The 18300-nt window shown below is 48.8% G+C and overlaps 1 protein-coding gene across 1 annotated transcript; it reads right to left on the reverse strand.

Moving 5' to 3' along the window:
* Nucleotides 1–2409: 2409 nt before the first annotated feature.
* SEC14L3 (SEC14 like lipid binding 3) lies at nucleotides 2410–14118 on the reverse strand. Its single transcript, XM_032883411.1, has 12 exons — nucleotides 13987–14118; nucleotides 12930–13005; nucleotides 12610–12653; nucleotides 12393–12452; nucleotides 11163–11351; nucleotides 9934–10029; nucleotides 9229–9289; nucleotides 7888–7971; nucleotides 6039–6145; nucleotides 5468–5607; nucleotides 5205–5374; nucleotides 2410–4369 (listed from the first exon to the last, which is right to left on the reverse strand). Exons 1-12 carry the CDS (start codon nucleotides 14095–14097, stop codon nucleotides 4248–4250), a joined length of 1260 nt encoding a protein of 419 aa, XP_032739302.1. The 5' UTR covers nucleotides 14098–14118; the 3' UTR covers nucleotides 2410–4247.
* Between the last annotated feature and the right edge of the window lie 4182 nt (nucleotides 14119–18300).

Below are 18300 nucleotides of genomic sequence, written 5' to 3' on the forward strand. Positions count from 1 at the left end.
TGCTGGCATCATGACCCGAGCTGAAGGCAGATGCTTAATGACTAAGCCACCCAGGCTCCCTGCCTCCCTCTTGATATTAGCACATTTCTCTACATAGGAGAACATGTTTTTGTGTTCTATGAAGTTAAGCATCTGTCTTCTGCTCAGGTCATGATCCTGGGGTCCTGGGATCAAGCCCAGCATTGGACTCCCTGCTCAGCGGAGAGTCAGTCTGCTTCTCCCTCTCCTGCTCCTCCTGCTTGTTCTCTCTGTCCCTTTCTCTTTCTCCCTCTCCCTCTCTCTGTCAGAAAGATTAAATCTTTAAAAAAAAAGAAAGTTGGGGCGCCTGGGTAGCTCAGTCGTTAAGTGTCTGCCTTCAGATTAGGTCATGATCCTGGGGTTCTGGGATCGAGCCCCACATCGGGATCCTGCTCAGTGGGAAGCCTGCTTCTCCCTCTCCCACTCCCCCTGCTTGTGTTCCGTCTCTCAGTGTGTCTCTCTCAGTCAAATAAATAAAATCTTTAAAAAAAAAAGAAAGTTAACAGCTACATAGAACCTACTGTCAGGCCAAGTTGTAACTTGGGAAACCAGGGAAACTTGGGAAACAAAGGAAACCAGGGCCCTATTGTAGTACCTGAGGATTCCTGTCTGTTCTTGTTCCAAACCAGAGCTGCAGTGAGGAAATACTCATGGATAAGGGAGAATCAGGATTTTCTTTTGCTCTAAGGGCCTGCAATGGACTAGGGCTCAGAGGCTGGCCCGGCTTCCCACCCAGCTGGTGGGAGATACATGAAGTATACCGTCGTTCTACACTGGCAGGCTGTGTCACTGGCCATGGGAGCCCAGGAGGAAACTCTCAGTGGGTGTTGGTGTCCCAGATTCTTCCTTAGTCCATGGTGTCCTTCCAAGATTATATATCCCCACTTGGTGAGTGTCTGGAGTTGGACAAGACCCTCTGAGCCTGGTTGGAAATCTGTATTTACAACATTTCCTCCTACAGGTGAGTGTTCTTTGTTTCAAGCTGTGAGACACCAGGCAAAGCCCTCCCCCATTTTGGATCTTGGAGGTTGCGGGGTGGGGTGGGGGGCCCTCCATTTCCAAAGTGAAAGTGCTTGCTGCCATGATGTGCGGGCTCTGGGTCCTGAAAGCTGGGCAGTGGGGAGATGTAGAAGGCCCCACCTGGCCCCCACCTGGTGCTTCATCTGTACCATAGGAAATCCTTACCCTGGAAATGTAGGTGGCCTCTCCCTGGTATAGCCAAACCAGGGAGAGGAGGACCCAGAGAGGTCAAGTGATGGCCCGCTGTCACCCAGCTAATAGGGCCATGCGGGAATTGGGATTTGGGATGGGCCTCTCCCCCAGGCAGACTGTCTTCCCCCTACCTCCCTGTCTGAGCACGTCTTTCTGTCTGGACCACCTGCAGCTGACAGCTGATTAAGTGGGAGAGCTCTGTGTGTGACTGCTGTGATTTTGGCTCTTCCCATCCACAAAGGACCAGGTTAGAGGGATTACTGGGGAGCCCACGACTTGTGTGGCCAATGGATGTCACTTCATCTGCCACGGGCACGGCCCCTGGGTTGGGAGGGTAGACAAGGTAGTGAGTCAGGGGCCAGGAAGAAACTGTGGCTGGGGCAGAGTAGGCTGTGGGCCGTCCGGTCGCCCACAACTGCCTCTTCTGTCCCATGGTGGGTTTTTGTTGTTGTTTGGTTTGGTTTTTAAGGTTTTTATTTATTTGACAGAGAGAGAGAAAGTGAGAGAGGGAGCACAAACAGGGGGAGTGGGAGAGGGAGAGGGAGAAGCTGTCTTCCTGCCGAGCAGGGAGCCTGATGCAGGGCTCGATCCCAGGACCCTGGGATCATAACCTGAGCTGAAGGCCACCCAGGCACCCCTGTCCCATGGTGTTTTGAGGAGGCATCTTCCTCTGCTTGGGGACAGGACCTATGACGAGTATACTAATAACTTCTTTCCCTGCCCACTGATGGTGGAAATAGAGTAGGAGCTGGTTTGCCATGGCTGGCCATCAGCAGATGGGGAGGGGCACTCTTTGGTTCTTGGCTTCAGCCCTGGCCCAGGCTCCCGCTGCTGCCCCTGGTAGCTCAGAGGGAGCTCTCAGTGGCAGTAGAGGAGGTCGAGCAAATGACGGCATCCTATGCTTACAGCTGCCTCAGCTTCAAGGGTGTAAAGGGTCCACCCCTCATCCTCCTTCTGAGCCTGCTGCAGTGTAGGAGGCTTTCCCGTAGGGGACAAGGGTAGGGCTGCCTTCTGCCTCCACCCTGCACCAGAGATGCTGGGCCAACCACTCCCAGGGACCCTTGGACCCACATTGCTGATGCTACCACAGTCTTCCAAGAGAATGAGCCCATCCTCCTCTTCCCTTTCTTCCCTGCTTTTACCTCCTCTCTCCCTCATTTGAAGGGTAGACAGATAAAATACAGGATGCCACATTAAGTTTTAATTTCAGATAAACAATAAATTTTAAGTACATTCCACATATTGCATCTTCCCCCCATAAATCTGACAACCCTCTCCTCCTCACCTTCCCCACATCTGAGAGCCTTATTCTGGCAAATTGCTACAGTAGTGTGAATTTGGTGCGAGTGAGCAGGTGGGGGAGGGTGGCCCTAACTTCAAGGCTATTTCTCCCACCCATAGGCCAAAGGAAACCAGGCCAGTGCCTTCTGAGATCTCAGGTTCCCATCTATAAAATGGAGATAAAATCTTGTGCCCATAAGTGCAGATGGAAAGTGCTAGGCATTGCTGAACACTTGCTTGATTGGTTTTGGAGACAGGCCTTCCACTCTGGCTCACTTCAGCAGCCTTGGTCCTGGGCAGCTCATTCCCAAGGACCAGTCAGCCTTTGGTCCCCACCTACCCACCTTCTCTGTGTAATTCGGTACCTCCTGGCCAGAGGTCCTAGGGCTCAAGCCAGTGTCTCTGTGTCCCTGGCTTGGATGGAGCAGGAATGTCCTGGAGATGTGACTTCCCCCTCAGTCACCCAGGGCCATGGTGGGTGTCAGGAGGTCATGCTTCTCAGAGGCCATGTGAACAGTGGACAAGATGCACGGCTTAGAGGCAAAGGCCTAGTCCATTTTGCTGTGAATCCCCTTGGACTAACAACATACAATTGAGCATTGGGGGTCTCTATTGCCCCAGCTGCCCAATGGACATAACACATACTTGTCCACAAACTGGGATTGGAGAGGATGACACCCAGGACACTTCTACTGGAAGATCTAGGACAAATAAGTCATTCTTTGTTTCCTTTGTGAAAGTAGGGTCTGAGGAAGTGGAATTATAGACAATTAAAAACAATGTATTTGGAGTAAAGAAAAAACAAACCCTAGGGCTTGAATCTCCCACTTAAGAACTAATGTTGGAGGTGACTTTACCTCTCTGAGCCTTACTTTTCTTATCCATAAGATGGCCATGAGAAATGGCCCCCGGGGGAGGTTTGAGAATGAAATGAGCAACACTCATAAAGCACTTGGCATCATGTGTGGTGTGCAAGAAAGCACTCATCAAATGATAGCCTAGACTTTTAAATTGTTATCAACAGGCAGCAGCCAGAGCCAGATAGGACCTCTTTTGCTTTCAGTAAAGTTTCTTTAATTGCTTAAAATATAAGGTGTGAGTTCCATGGGAAGTGGGTACAGGTGGGAGTGATGGGTTGGGAAAGCTATGTGGCGGGAGTCAGACAAAGTCTTATGGAGGCCTCTCCTACCTACCCGAGGGGGCAGCCACTCCCAGAAACCAGGGGGCTGGATCACCTGGGTCTGCATCCTGGGCCTGGCCTCTGTCCGAGGTGCTGAAATGTACACCCGTGAATTACCCTGCTCACTACCTTCATTCAAGTTCACAAGTATATATTGAGCATCTACTGTATAAGGAGTAGAAGTAAAAAAGAATTTAGATGTATTTGTAACCCAAGTGGCTCATAGCTCATAGCGTAGAAATTTGAACACACACAAATGCCTTAGGAGAAGTGAAGACAAAAGTTAAGAATTCATTTTGTGATTTCTTGGGTTTCAGTGACGTCACCTCTTGTTTTCACCTTTCTTCTTCTCTTATGCAATCTTGGCATCCTTCAAAAACTGTGCCTTTCCTGATCTGACCACAACACATAAGTCTTCCTCAAGGCAGCTCTTTCTTTACTGACTAATCTCACAGAGTCAAGAAGACTAGCGATCAGTTTCTGAGGGAAGGAAGAATGGTAGGATATAGATAGAAAAAGGAGAGTGTCTCAGGTCTCAGAGAAGTGAGGAAGCTGCCTAGACAGGGGTGAGTTCTTTGTCATACTTCTGCATGCCTTCGTCTGGGAGCAGCACTTCCACCGTAAAGCTGACCTTCTTGGCATGGACAAAGCTATAGGTGTTGTCAAAGCGCAGGACATCTGGGGGGACAGATGGACAGATGGGTAGTTAGGCCTGGCTTCACATTCCCCATGTCTCTACCCCAGCTACAGGAGGGAGGACAGGCTCTGTTTCTACCTGCTATGTTAACTAAGCTGGGCCAAGTTCCCACCAATCCTTTTCCCTTTCCCATGGGAACTGTCACTCTAAAGCCATGTCTGTAAACAGACACTGACCTCCTCTTGGCGCATGCCCAGCCTGACTTCAGTTGCACCAGTTGGCAATGAGGACAATGGCCACTGCATCCCATTATCTCCACACCTGGACACTTGCATGATAGGGGTTGGTGGGGATGGGAGGGCAGCTGGGAATGTCAAAGACCTCCCAGCCCCCTTGGATAAAGTGAGACCAGTGTATACCTTCTACTTCCCCACAACCACCCAAGAGGCAGAGGTTGTAACCTCTGCTTCACAGATGAACAAACCAAGGGTCCAAACTGGTAAGCTTTGCCTGGGGTTATGCAGCTACCATGAAACTGAGGTGGGACCCTGACATTACACTCAGCTGTGTGGCTCTGGATAAGTTGACTTACTTCTCAGAACCCCAGTTTCTGCCTGGGAAATGCCTTATTGTCCCTTGTCTGTGTCCTGTGGCCCAAGTACTCTCAGCCTTTTCAAGGCATGTGTCACTAGCTTTTGGTGTGTAGTAAATGCCTGAGAGTGTAGTCTGAATGATCAACTGTGTGAATGAATTACACTAACCTAGGCTGTATGTTCCTGGGGTAGGGGGAGTCATTGCCCCTCTGTTTCCTCCTGTAAACCATGGGACAGGTGGCTCCAGCCTTCCAGAGCTGAGGCCCAGCCAGGGTAGACTTACAGACACCGGCTTCTGCGCAGGTGAGGCTCCCATCCTCAGGCACCATGTGGGCATTGTAACGCTGGCTGGGGAGTACTTCTGTCATTTCCCCGGCTCGCTGCCGCTCCCCCATCTTGGTCTTCAGGAAGACCCCAAAACCAATGTCTGCACCATCAGAGGAGAACTGCCACCTGGGTAGGCGGGAGGGGGTAAGTCCTGTTCATTCTTGTGGGACCCTGAGGGTGTAAGACCAGCCAGAAATGGGTTGGTGTCCTGGCCCTTACCTGAGGACACAGCCTGGGAACAGAATTTCATATTCCACCTGGTGTGAAGAGCCACGATTGATTTGCACTGAGTGCTCATACTGAGTCTTCACTTGGTCCCGCACGTACATGGACTTGGGGATCTCCCCACCATAGTTGATCTGCAGACACAGGACAGAATGGGCTTGCTTCACTCTTTTGACCATGGCATTGCTTGTGCTGTTGAATTCATGCTGTTTCTCCTGCCTGAGATGCTTTCACCATCTTCTGGAAGTATGCTGCTCACCCTGTCCTCTTCCACTGCCACCTTCCCACCACCTGCCACCAGAAAGCCTTCCCTGACCCTCCAGGGTCAAAACCTTCTCTGGAAACCTCCCCTTCCAGTTCATCCCTCAGAGTCAAATTTTCCTCATTTCTTGTTTGCCTGCACAGCTGCTGAGAGCCCGGTGATAGTGAGGCTGGGACTGTCTAGCTCAGTACCTGTCTCACAGGGGTCTCTCCATTTCTGTGGAGAATTTGTGGAATGAATGAGTGGGTGAGAAAGGAACTCAGCTCTACTCCTCTTCTCTCTCCTGTCTGGGGTTCTTTGTACCTTAGTTAAACATTTGGGGTTCCCATCTGGGTCAGTCAGAGTCCCTCCAAACTGAGCAGGCAGTTCCTCGGGACTGATGAGTTTCAGCAAACCTTCCTTCCAGTTGCCTGTGGGCAGAGGGGTTAAAGCGTGGAGGGGACTTGTCAGCCCTCCACTCCCACTGGGGAGGGGCCCAAGCTTGGGGAAAACCCTACAGGGACTAGGCTACAAAGACCAATTCTACAGTCTCTCAGGCCTTGGGCTGTAGGAAGTGTCATCCAGCATTGTATTGCTATGGAAAAATGTTTCCTCTGAGCTGATGGGTTTGCACATTTTTGAGGGTCTTCCAGTCCTGAGTAGTGAAGATAAGAATCATCTAATTGTCTCAAGGAGACTTTAAAGCCTTTGATGTAAAAAATCTTGTTGGCGGCCATACAGCATATAGATGGCATACTCAAGACAGACCTCTTGGTGGGGAATGAATAGCCCTGGGCCTTTGAATAGACCTTCCCTTTCTGTGATGCTTAATCACTAAAGCCATAATGCTCATTACTGTTCTTCATGCCCTGTGCAAAACTCTAAGCATTCTGGGTCTTATGACAATCCAGGCTATCTCCCCTACCCACCCCCAACCCCACTGTGGCCATGGGATATTCCTTGCCTCCAGTGGGATAAAAGCAAAGACCATAATGCTTGGCACATGAGGGCCAAACACACAGGGCCCTGTGTGCCACCAGTAGGACAGAGCCCCAGACTTGTACCTGGAGTGTGGCATTACCCACACTGCTACAGGATTTGGGGGGCTACCTTGTGATCCACTTAGCTCCCTATCCCTGTGGAACTGGGCAGAGGCAGAGACTCAAGTATCAGGAAGAGAAAGAAGGCAAGGATTTGTAAGACTCTACCTTCCCAGATTCTTAGATCTCCTGATTTGATGATCTGACCATTCTGCTTGCAAGAGGTTGCTCCAAGTTCAAGGTCATTGGCTTGAGTTTAAGAACTATTTCTCTTCTTTCTCTCTCTTTCCTTATCATTTTTATTTTTTAAAAGATTTTATTTATTTATTTGACAGAGAGAGAGATCACAAGTAGGCAGAGCAGCAGGCAGAGACAGAGGGGGAAGCAGGCTCCCCACTGAGCAGGGAGCCCAATGTGGGGCTCAATCCCAGGACCCTGAGATCATGACCTGAGCCAAAAGCAGAGTCTTAACCCACTGAGCCACCAGGCACCCCTCCTTATCATTTTTAAAAATAATGATTTTTTTCTACTTATAAAAGTAATACATGTTATTATAAAACTTTAGAAAACAGGAAAAATACAAAAAGTAAAAAAAAAAAACAAAACCGCTTGATTTCTTGCCATCCACAAATCAACATTTTGTTTCATTTTCTTCCAGTAATATATTTTTGTTTTTACAAGGAAGATGATACTATCCACTCTACTTTATAATCTGCTTTTAAAAACTTAATAACATTTCCCTTGGTATCAAATCATCTTTTATGATTTTCTAGTAATTCATCAAATAGATGCATTATTATTCACTTATCCAGTCCCTTCTTGTTGACACTTCCTTCCCTGAATCACATCTCCTCTTCCATTTCCTGCTCTTCTTCCTTATCCTACTCAGTCCACATTGCCTTTAGAAGCACTGAGGTGATAAGCATTGAAAGGAAAATGAGGCCTATAGCCCAGAGGTTGACTATCAACCAAACTGAAACTAATAAGGAGAAGGTGTGAGGCCTCAGTCACCAAGGACATGGAATACAGCAGAGTAGACTCTATAGTGTAAAATATATTTCACTTTACTTTTAAAAAGGAATGTCTGACTCCAGGTGGCACAGTGCTCAGGGAATAGAGCTAGAATTACTTACTTCCCAATACTATAATTTTTCTGCGTGTGTCTTCACTCAGGAAGGGCTTCATGAGGTTGTAGCCCACAGGGAACAGTTTGGTAGCTGGAGAGATACAAAGATAATGGAGAAAAAAATTATTCCATTGTAACACTTTCTCTGTAATAGTCATAGCCAATAATATGCAGGATTCATGAATTGGAAAATGTCTGGTACTTGCCAAACCATCCCCACAATTGGTCAGCCAGACAACAAGCAGCCAACTAACCAGCCACCGAGTCAATCATACAATCAACCAGGGCGCCTGGGTGGCTCAGTGGGTTAAAGCCTCTGCCTTCGGCTCAGGTCATGATCTCAGGGTCCTGGGATCAAGCCCCGCATCGGGCTCTCCGCTCAGCGGGGAGCCTGCTTCCCCCTCTCTCTCTGCCTGCCTCTCTGCCTACTTGTGATCTCTCTGTCAAATAAATAAATAAAATCTTTAAAAAAAAATCATACAATCAACCAAGCAAGAAAATGGCCCATCAATTTGCCTTCTAATCAGGCCACCAATCAGACTACCAACTAGTCAGCCAACCTACCAAATAGTCATAATAGCAAACTAACAAATCAGCCAACCAGAAAACCCATCAGCCTATTAAGCACCCAACTAACAACACAGCCACTTGCCTTCTGCAGCCAGCCAACCATCCAAGTTTCAGCTAACTGACAAATTGGCCAGTTGACTAACCAATCTGCTAACTTGCTAATCACCTACCCAACTAACCAAAATGCTAGCTGGTCCCTCAGTCAACCAAGCCAACAACTATCCAACAAACCAACCAATCAACCAATCTATTAACTGACCAACTAACTCTCCAACTAACCACCAATCATTCATCTAGACAGCCAGCCAACTGGCCAATAAACTAGACAACCAACTAAACAAATAATCAACCAACCAACCAATTAACCAGCCAACCATCAAATATCCATTTGGGCAGAACAACTGAGGGAAAAAACCAGGATGAACACACACAAGACAACTAGAGACCTCCAGAAGGCAGCAGACAGGAAAGGCCAGACTTGGCTGCTCCAGCTTTCAGTGTCACAGTCATTTTGGCAATGGAGATCAACACGGGTGGGAGAAATGAGAGACGATTCCTGGAAGAGCTAGTATTGGAACTGCCTCTTCTTGCAGTAAGGCCAACCACAGAAATTACTATTTATGGAACACTAACTTTATTCCAGGCATTCTAAGTGACTTGCATGCAGCCAAGCAACCAACCTGCCTCACTACTACCCAGGGAAGAAGGCACTTTGATTGTTTCTAGGGTACAAATGAGGAAACTGAGACACAAAAAAGTGAAGTCATTTGTCACACACCTTTCACAATGAGCATGAACTTCAGGGTCTCCGGGTAATTCTCTTCAAGGAGGCCAAAGAACTGTGGAACCAAGAAAGACCCCATCAGAGCCCACATCTCATCTTTTCCTACCCCATTGCCTTTGCAATCTCCCTTCTGGAGTGTCCAAAGGACTAAGGAGGGTTTCCTTTATTTCCATCACCTCCACTGGCCTCCGGAGGAGAGTTTCTCACTTCAGACTTTTACAACCACACTCTAATAATAATCACTTTCAGAGTAAATCTAATAGTAATAGTAGTATAGCAATAATAATAACTATTGTTTATTAAATGTTCACAATTTTCCAAGCACTGTGTACACATTTTATATATCAACCCATTGGAATATCCCTATATCCCTTTGAAATGCAGAATACTGGTATCCCCATTTTGTAGGCAAGGAAACTGAAGCATGGAGGCATGAAGTGACTTGCTGGAGTCACAGAGCTTGGGATGACAGAGCTGGGAAGATTTGGCAGAGGGTGGCCTCTAGGGTCTCAGTATAGTGTTGACTCTGAGGCCTTTTGGGAAACACATTAAGGCCCTTTGGGTCCTGCGTTGCAGTGCCAGAGCCCAGAAAGTCCACCACCTTTTACCAAATCCTGGCTCTGAATGAGCAACAAGGTCACAGCAGACCAAGCTCATCATTAAGGAAAGCAGGAGTCACCCATGGGGCCTTCTCCTCACCTCTTGGTACACTTCCACCAGAGGTTTCCAGAAGTGCTTCAGTCCCAGGCCCTCACAGTCAAATATCATCACAATGGTCTCAATCTTCTTCCCCAGCTGCAAGGATGAAAGCGAAAACTAGTCCCAAGGTTCAGGGTGCAGGCTCAGAACTTGGGACATGGTGACCCTAGTATTTGACCCCTCAGTGATTCTACCAGCCCCCTACTCTGTCCTCAGAGGAACAAATGGACAAAACTGAATGCATTTACCCACACATCCACCTACCCATCCATCCATCTATCTAACCATCCATCCATCATGCATTATCAATTTATCATCTGTCCATCCATCCATTTGTCCATCCATCCATTAATTGACCCACCCATCCATCCATTCATACTACAATTCAATCATCCACTCATCCCTCAGTTAGTCCAATTGATATTTATTTTTTAAAGATTTTATTTATTTATTTGAAAGAGAGAGAGATCACAAGTAGGCAGAGGGGAAAGCAGGCTCTCCACTGAGCAGAGAGCCCAATACAGGGCTCAATCCCAGGACCCTGAGATCATGACCTGAGCCGAAGGCAGAGGCTCAACCCACTAAGCCACCCAGGCACCCTCCCAGTTGATATTTATTAAACACCTGTTTTGTGCCAGACATGGAGAGTATAACCTATAATATTCTTGTGCTCAAAGGCTTCACATTCTGCTTGGAGAGACTGACAAGCAACTAGGTTGCTGTAAGTCCCGAGGTAAGTGCTGCAAGTAAACAGCACAGGAGCTGCGGGGACACATGTTAACCCAGATAGGGACCTCAGAGAAGGTGACATCTAAGTTTCGGACCTGAACGATAGAAGGGAGAGAGCCAAGGGAAGTGTGGGAGGTAGCGATGCACTGGGGGATTGAGTTATCTGAACAGAAGGAACAGCAGACTCAGAAGGAATAAAAGTAACTAGCATTGTTGAGAAATATGCATGAGGCTCTGTGTGCTGGGCCATACATTTGCATTATCTCATTTAATCTTTGCAACCGTTATTTATTATTATTATTGTTTTGTAGGTGAGGAACAAGCTTAGAAAGACATGACTCTCCAAGACCACACAGCTAGGAAGCAGCAGAGCTGCTGAGATGGTTTGACCCCAGAGTCCTCTGACTGTGACAGCAGAGAGCACAGTGTGATCTTGGGACTCTGTCCCTTGGCAGCCTCACCTGCACCCAGCTGCCCGCCCCACTCAGCTTGGGCCTTACCCGCTCTGTCTGCAGGTCACACTCATGCAGAATGCGCTCGCAGTCCCTCATCTTGGTCTTAAGCAGGTCTTGCTTGGTGACCGAGAAGAGCAGGCCCTTTGGGTCAAGCGGCCCAATGATGTCATACCACACCGGGCAGCCATCCCGGTCATAGCCACACAGGCCACCAGGCATATACTTCTGGATCACCTGGGCATGGAAAGATACACAGAACTTGGCATTATGCACTTCTCCAGAGACCCCCATACTTGGCTGACCTGGATGACCCAAGCCTGCACACAGCATGGTATAAGCACTGCCCCTTCCCTGAAGGATGGCACTATTGTCCAGGTGAGAAAACTAAGGGACCCTGGGGGGATGCCTTGCTTGTAGAGAGTACATGGCAAAGCCAGGCATAGTCTGGGTCTGGCTGAAGGCCTCTTGGCTCCTTAATTCTGTCCCCCAACATCTCCCATGTCCCTTTCCATTAACTTTTCTTAATGGAAAAGTTGAGCTTAGTGATGGAAAACATGGATTCTGAAGGTCAATATATTTGGTCCAAATAGAGACACCACTGCGTCCTTGCTGTGCATCCTTGAAAAAGTGACAGTCCCTTCCCGAGTCCCATTCCACTTCTCTTCTGTAAAATGGTTTGGTTAATCCCTCCCTTAGGGAAAGTCCCCAGGATCATATTGGCAAAGCACAGTGCCTGGCCCAGAACTCACGCTCTACAAATGAAACTATGGCCATTGCTTTACTAAGAGTGCTAGTGGTGGGACTGTTCTCTCCAGCAACTTGGTGGGCTAAATTTCTTTCCTGCACAGACAGGATGCTTTGATCAAGGCCCTAGGGGTGAGGGCTCAGAGGCACAAGCTATCTGTGGTGGTGAAGAGCCAGTTTCATGTGAATTCAAATCCCAGCTCGACGCTGAGGCTGTGGGACTTTGGGTAGCATGCTTAACTTTTGCTGGGCCTCAGTCTCCTCATCTGTAAAACAGGGACAGTTGTACCCACTTCACTGAGTTGTGATGACTAAGTAAATTCATGCAGTTAAAGTTTTAACTCAGGCCAGGACCTCATAAGCACCCAGGAAATGTTCATATTTATTAGAGGAGAGGTGCTTAGAGGCCTGCAGGCAGTTCCACGGGCCTCTCAGGCTTGCAGCCCTTCACTCGTGTTCTCCAGTGACCCAGAGGCTGCTTGAATGTTATGTCTGTAAAAGACTGGGTTGTTGGGGGAGGGGTTGGCTCACCTCTGGGGGCTGCCAATCAAGGATGTGGTCAATGTCCATGGACTTCCGGAACTCCATATACTGAAAGGGAGAGGAGAGGTAAGGCCCCGCTGGGCTCCCAGCACCTCCAGGGAAGGGGTGGAGATGGGAGCTGGAGGTGTGGATTGCGCCCCACAAAACACTTCCCAGATCTCCATCAACCCAGATCCCCTATCAACCATGGTTAGACAGGTCTCACCTTGCGGAGCATGGCCTCTGATTTTTGCAGGTCGAAATTCCGAGCTGTGTGAAGATGGAAGGAAGGTGTGAGGCAGGAGAGAGGCTGCCTTGTAGTCACTTTGTCCTGGTCCTGGACTGTGAGGAGCTATGCATGGGACTAGGAGCCTGGGTAGGACCTTCCTTCCTTCCTCCCGAGTAGGACCCTCCCCTCTCCTGGATCTGAGCATGTGAAGCAAGACGGTGTGATTGGATCCTGAGAGCCATGAGTTGTTCTGGAGCGGTTAGAACCAGGCCCCTCTCACTGCCCCTCACCCTGGTCTCCCCCACCTCTGCCCTCACCTCGGAGCCAGCGCAGAAGGAAATAGTCATCAGGATTGGGCAGGGCGGGCAACACGTCCTGCACATTTTCTCGGAACTGGGAAGGGAGATGCTGGTTAAAGTGGCTTTTGCACTGAACCTTGGCCCCCAGACTCAATAATTGTTTTCATCATCACTTCTCTTTCACATGCAGTCTGGCCCATGACGATGGAAGGATGGGTGGACAGATGGATAGGATGAGAGACAGGTATATGGGTAGACAGGCAGATGAATGGAAGGAAGGATAGATCCTGAGTAAATGGATAGAAAGAAGGATGGAGGGATGAATGCTTGGATGGTTGAGTGGGTGGGTGGATGGAAAAAGAATGAAGGAGAAATCAGTGGATGGAAGGAGGGAGAGATGGGGGAATAGAGAAAAGAGAGATTGGTGGGTGGGATGGATGGATGGGTGGGTGGGTGGGGTGGGAGGATAGAAGAAAAAAGGATAAATGACTGACTGTGTGGGTGGGTGGGTAAGAGGATTGGCGTGAGTGCATTCATAGTTCTTTCCGTGTATTAGCCTGCCAAGGCTTCTGCCTTTTTTCATCCCATCTTCTACAAAAGCATGGTTAGTGATTGCATGTTCTCCTCCCCATTGGCTGTGGGGCTGACCACTCACCCTGCTCTGTCCCACTCACCCTTACAGACAGGTTATCTTTCAAAGTCCTCAGGAAGGAGGGGAAACAGAGTTAGAGGGCAAACCATTAGCATCCTCGGGTTCCACCGAAGGGGCCTGGGAGGAATGGCTGGGGTGGGGTCAGCTGTCGGTAAAGCTCTCTGATACTGTCTCCAACAAAAGAAGTCAAGTTTGATCTGGAACACACACTATTACTGTTTGGATGTGGTACTTTTCCCTCAACCCCTGCCCTGGACAGAGCTGATATCACTGGCTGCTGTGGAACATGACCCTGGGTAAGGTGACAGTAAAGAGAAAATGTCAAAAACACACTAAGCCAACAGAGTGGGGCAGGGTTCCAGCCACCCCCTCCCCCCTCTCCTCCGCCCTTTTCTTCTGGGGCTCAAGGAAATGGGCTCTCACCTTGGCCAGGGTCTCTGCCTGCTTGGGGCTCAGGTCTCCGACTCGGCCACTCATGGTGTCTGGGTGAGGCTGGAGGAGTGGGGGCCACTCCAGGCAGAAACCGAGCCTCATCTGTGGCCCTACCCAGCTGGGGCCTTTTGCCCCCACTTCTGGGTGTGGCTCCAGGCACCTCCTCTTTGGCCAACTGATGGATTGCATATTACATAACTGGGATTAAGTGAGGTCCCGTGCTTGGCTCTGAGACAGGTCTGGGGGGGCAGGGGGGCACAGGAGAGCATGCCAGAGGGCTTTGGAGCCCAGGCTGAGTGCCTTTCAAATCCCCACCCATGCTCCCAGGCCTCCAGAGAAAGTGGGGATTTCAGGAGGAATGAAGACTGCCCCCTGCAGGCACCCTTTCTCTCCCATCATCCATCTCCCATCCCCTTAATGAAGAGATCCCATACCTAGAGTTCTGCAAAGGGCGCCCCCTAAACCCAGCTCTGACTCTTAAGATTCGGGGACTTGTTCAAGCTAGCAGAGTTTGTTTAGTTTGTTGGGGGTGGGAAACTCACAGCCTTTTGCACCAAGTGTCCATGTTCAAGAAGAGACAGGCTGTGTCCTTGCTGAAGGTCTGTTTTTTCTACTGGGCTGACACTACTTTTCCTGGTGTCTTTCAAGTCCTATCATGTGATGCTGACCCTGCACCTTCAATACGGGGAAGGGCTGAGCACCTCCACCTTGTTGCCTGCTTTCTCATCGCTGAGATCACGAGGACATGAGGGTCTTTGATTGAGATCCCACATTCCCTGGGCCCTAAGGAAGAGGTGGGGCATAAGGATGGTCTTGGGGGTAGTGAGGGTGTTTCTTGGTTTTTTGGATTTTTTTTTTAATATTTCTTGGGTTTTTAAACACCTGATCAGTGAGGGGTGTCCACCAAGTATGCAAGGTGATGAAGGAAGCCCAGAAGATTTCCCTGTCCTTTGATTTCTGTCATGCTGCCTGATATCCCAGCATTAGACCTGCCTACAAGGCCTGGCCTGGCTCCCCATTCCCCTATGGGACCTCCCTTTCAAGAGGACATCTCTGAGAGTCACTTGCCTCATTTATGGAATGGGACTACCAGTGCTTGCCCTGTCCTTGTGTAGTTGGAGGAAAGATCTAAGGAGACATATGGACTGTCAAGGGTCGTCACATCTAAGGGATTATTCTTGTCCAGCTGTCAGAAACTCCAGTAGAGCAGAGGCCACGTTGTCAACGACTATCTAAGAGAAGGAACCAGGGCCACATCTGCTTGAGAGCACACCACGCCTGTGTGGCCATATCTTCACGACTTGATGGGGTCCGTGGGGACTGAAACAACCCCTGGACTAGCTCAAGGCACTCTGCCCAGGGCTCTCCCAAGTTCCCTGTCTGTGGGCATCCTATGTCCCCATCCCTGGGCTATCTTGGGACTTCTTTTTTCTTTTTAATTTTTTTTTAGATTTTATTTATTTATTTGAGAGAGAGAGAGAGAGAGAGAGAGAGAGCATGGGAAGGGAGAAGATCAGAGGGAGAAGCAGATTCCCCATGGAGCTTGGAGCCCGATGTGGGACTCGATCCTGAGACTTGGAGATCATGCCTGAGCTGAAGACAGTTGCTCAACCAACTGAGCCACCCAGGTGCCCTATCTTGGGACCTCTTTGGGCTAGCTGACTTTAGTTAGTGCTGGATATCTTCCTTGCTCCGGGCCCCTGATAGAATCTGGCCCATAAGGAGAAGGGAGGCATTGTTAGCCATCTCCCTCAATCTGAGGCACCTGCCAGGCGCACTCAGAAGCAATTAGGTAACTCCACACCTCAACCCCACCCCACTTCACATTCCATCCTCTTTCTGCAAAGACCCTAGCTGCTGTCCACACCTACTTCCGACCAGGCTGGGAGCAGGTGGAGATTAGGTTCCTCCACTGCCCTTTCATTAGCCCCTAATCCTTCCTATTTCCCACCAGTCTCCTTTCTCTCCCTCATCCTTTTCATGTAAGGTGCCCCAGTTATTTCTAGGGACATCAGGGGCTGAGCAGGGAGAGCCAGAAGGGAACACCTGTTGTGCACACAACATCATCATTCATAACATTGGCCAACAGAACTTTCTGCAAAGATGTCTTGTATCTAGGCTGTCCTATTCAACATATTTGCTAGCCATTAGTCACATAGGAAAATGGTTAATGAGACTGAGGAATTCAAGTGTGGATTGAATTAAATTCAATTTTGATTAATTTTACTTTAAATCACCCCATGTGGGTTGTGGCTACCATATGGACAGTGTAGGTTTATTATACTTATTGAAGGCTTATTCCACGCCAAGCCCCATTCTAAATACATTGTCTCATTTAAACCTCAGAACACCCCTAGGGGTAGGCACCATTGTTAAGCCCATTTTATAGACAAGCAAACTGAGGTATAGAGACGTGAATTCAACTTAGCCAGAGTTGAGCCCAGGCAATTAAGCACTCTGCTGTTGCACTATTAGATGATCCCACAGTCTCAGCTCCAGGAGCTTCCATCCTTATCAGAGGGAGGACCCAGGCACAGAAGTCACCCCAATGGGATGGATGCAGGTAGCATTTGAGCCAGACTTTCAAGAAAAGAAGGATGGAGATTGGAGTAGAGGAGTGGGCATCCCAGGTGGAGGGAAAATGCATGAGCAAAGGTGTGGAGGTGGGAAACTGAAGAGCATGTGGAGGGGAAAGTGCATGAGCAAAGGTGTGGAGGTGGGAAACTGAAGAGCATGTGGAGGGGAATGCTGGGGATATTGCAGTAAACCAGATGGATTAGGTCTCTGTCTGCATGGAGCCCACAGTCTCCCATTGGTTGAGCATTTCCTCTCTGCTTAGAGCATGACATCATTATCAGACCATTTGGAAACAGGTAGGGGTATCCCCATTTTGCAAAGAAATGGAAGATCAGAGAGAGTAAGAAAATTTTCTGAAGTCACACAGCCAGGAAATGGGGAGCCAAGATTCGAACCCAAGCCTGTCTGATTCTGGAACCTGCACCAGAACCACTCCCCAGCCCTGCCTTCCCTCAGAAGGCTTAATGTTGTGCCTGGAACATACTGAGTACTCGATAAATGGTCTATATCATCATCATCGTGTGTCGGGAATCCTGGGTCCATGCCCCTTGGGCTGTGGAGTGTCTTGAGGCCAGCAGAATTAATTTCCCTCCTTTGAAACAAAGGCCCTGGCAAAAGAGAGCCCCCAACCCCCACCCACACTGCATGCATGTCTTCTCCCAGTAAATCCCCAGATCGTGTTTAGCTCCTAGTTTGTCAGACTCTCAGTAGACCATGGTAACAACCACAGAAGCAAACAACAGCAGGGGGGCAGATGGGGCCACCCACGGCACACCCTGGAACCCCTCCTTCTAGGTGGTTACTAGGAAATGTGAAAAGGCTGCTACTCAGCCCACTTGGGCCCCAGCGGGGTCACATTCTTGTCCGCCCTCCCCTAGATGGATCATGCCAGAACTAGTTGGGCCAGTACAAAGCGGGCCCAAGAGAAGCCTTACTACAGGGTGAGCAGGCTGAGCGTTGTTGGATAGAGGCAAGTGGGGAGGGTTCAGAGGGCTGTAAGGTGAGGTGGGAATGGCTTGAAAATAGGAGATGGAAGGGAATTTGGGTGTGCCCCACCAGAGTTGTGATGATGCCCTGGGTAGCACCCTGAGACAATCTACTTTTCATCTTTACTCTTGGGCAGTTTTGTCTTCTCCTTAAATTAAAAAAATTTAAGTGTTATAATTCATGTGTCATAAATTCACCACTCTTAAAGTGTATAATTCAATGATTTTTTTTAGTATATTCACAAAGTTGTGCAACTATCATCACTACCTAATTATAGAACATTTCATCACCCCCCAGAAAACCAACCCCTGTATACCCATTAGCAGCCCTTCCCCATTTCCTGCTCCCCTACTCCAGCCTCTGGCAGTTGCAAATCTACTTTCTATCTCTATAGATTTCCCTGTTCTGGATATTTCATATGAAGAGAATTATCTAGTCTTTGCTGACTGGCTTCTTCCCATGTTGTAATGGAGTTGTCCCAGCAGTGTTTGGTTTGTTTTTGTTTTTGTTTTTAGATTTTATTTATTTATTTATTTGACAGAGAGAGAGAGAGAGATCATAAGTAAGCAGAGAGGCAGGCAGAGGGGAAGGGAGAAGCAGGCTCCATGCTGAGCAGAGAGCCCGGTGCGGGGCTCTATCCTAGGACCCAGAGATCATGACGCAAGTTGAAGGTAGAGGCTTAACCCACTGAGCCACCCAGGCAACCCCGAGCAGTATTTGTTGAAGATACTATTCTTTTCT

This window comes from Lontra canadensis, unplaced genomic scaffold (assembly GCF_010015895.1).
Source record: "Lontra canadensis isolate GAN:19392208 unplaced genomic scaffold, GSC_riverotter_1.0 scaffold87, whole genome shotgun sequence".
NCBI classification, from domain to species: Eukaryota; Metazoa; Chordata; class Mammalia; order Carnivora; family Mustelidae; genus Lontra; species Lontra canadensis.

Coding starts and splice junctions, on each gene's coding strand:
- SEC14L3 (XM_032883411.1), bottom strand. CDS start 14,097: ATGAGGCTCGGTTTCTGCCTGGAGTGGCCCCCACTCCTCCAGCCTCAC. Junction 7,972..9,228: donor GTTCATGCTCATTGTGAAAG/GTGTGTGACAAA, acceptor GTATCTCTCCAG/CTACCAAACTGTTCCCTGTG. Junction 6,146..7,887: donor AAAAATTATAGTATTGGGAA/GTAAGTAATTCT, acceptor CTCTGCCCACAG/GCAACTGGAAGGAAGGTTTG.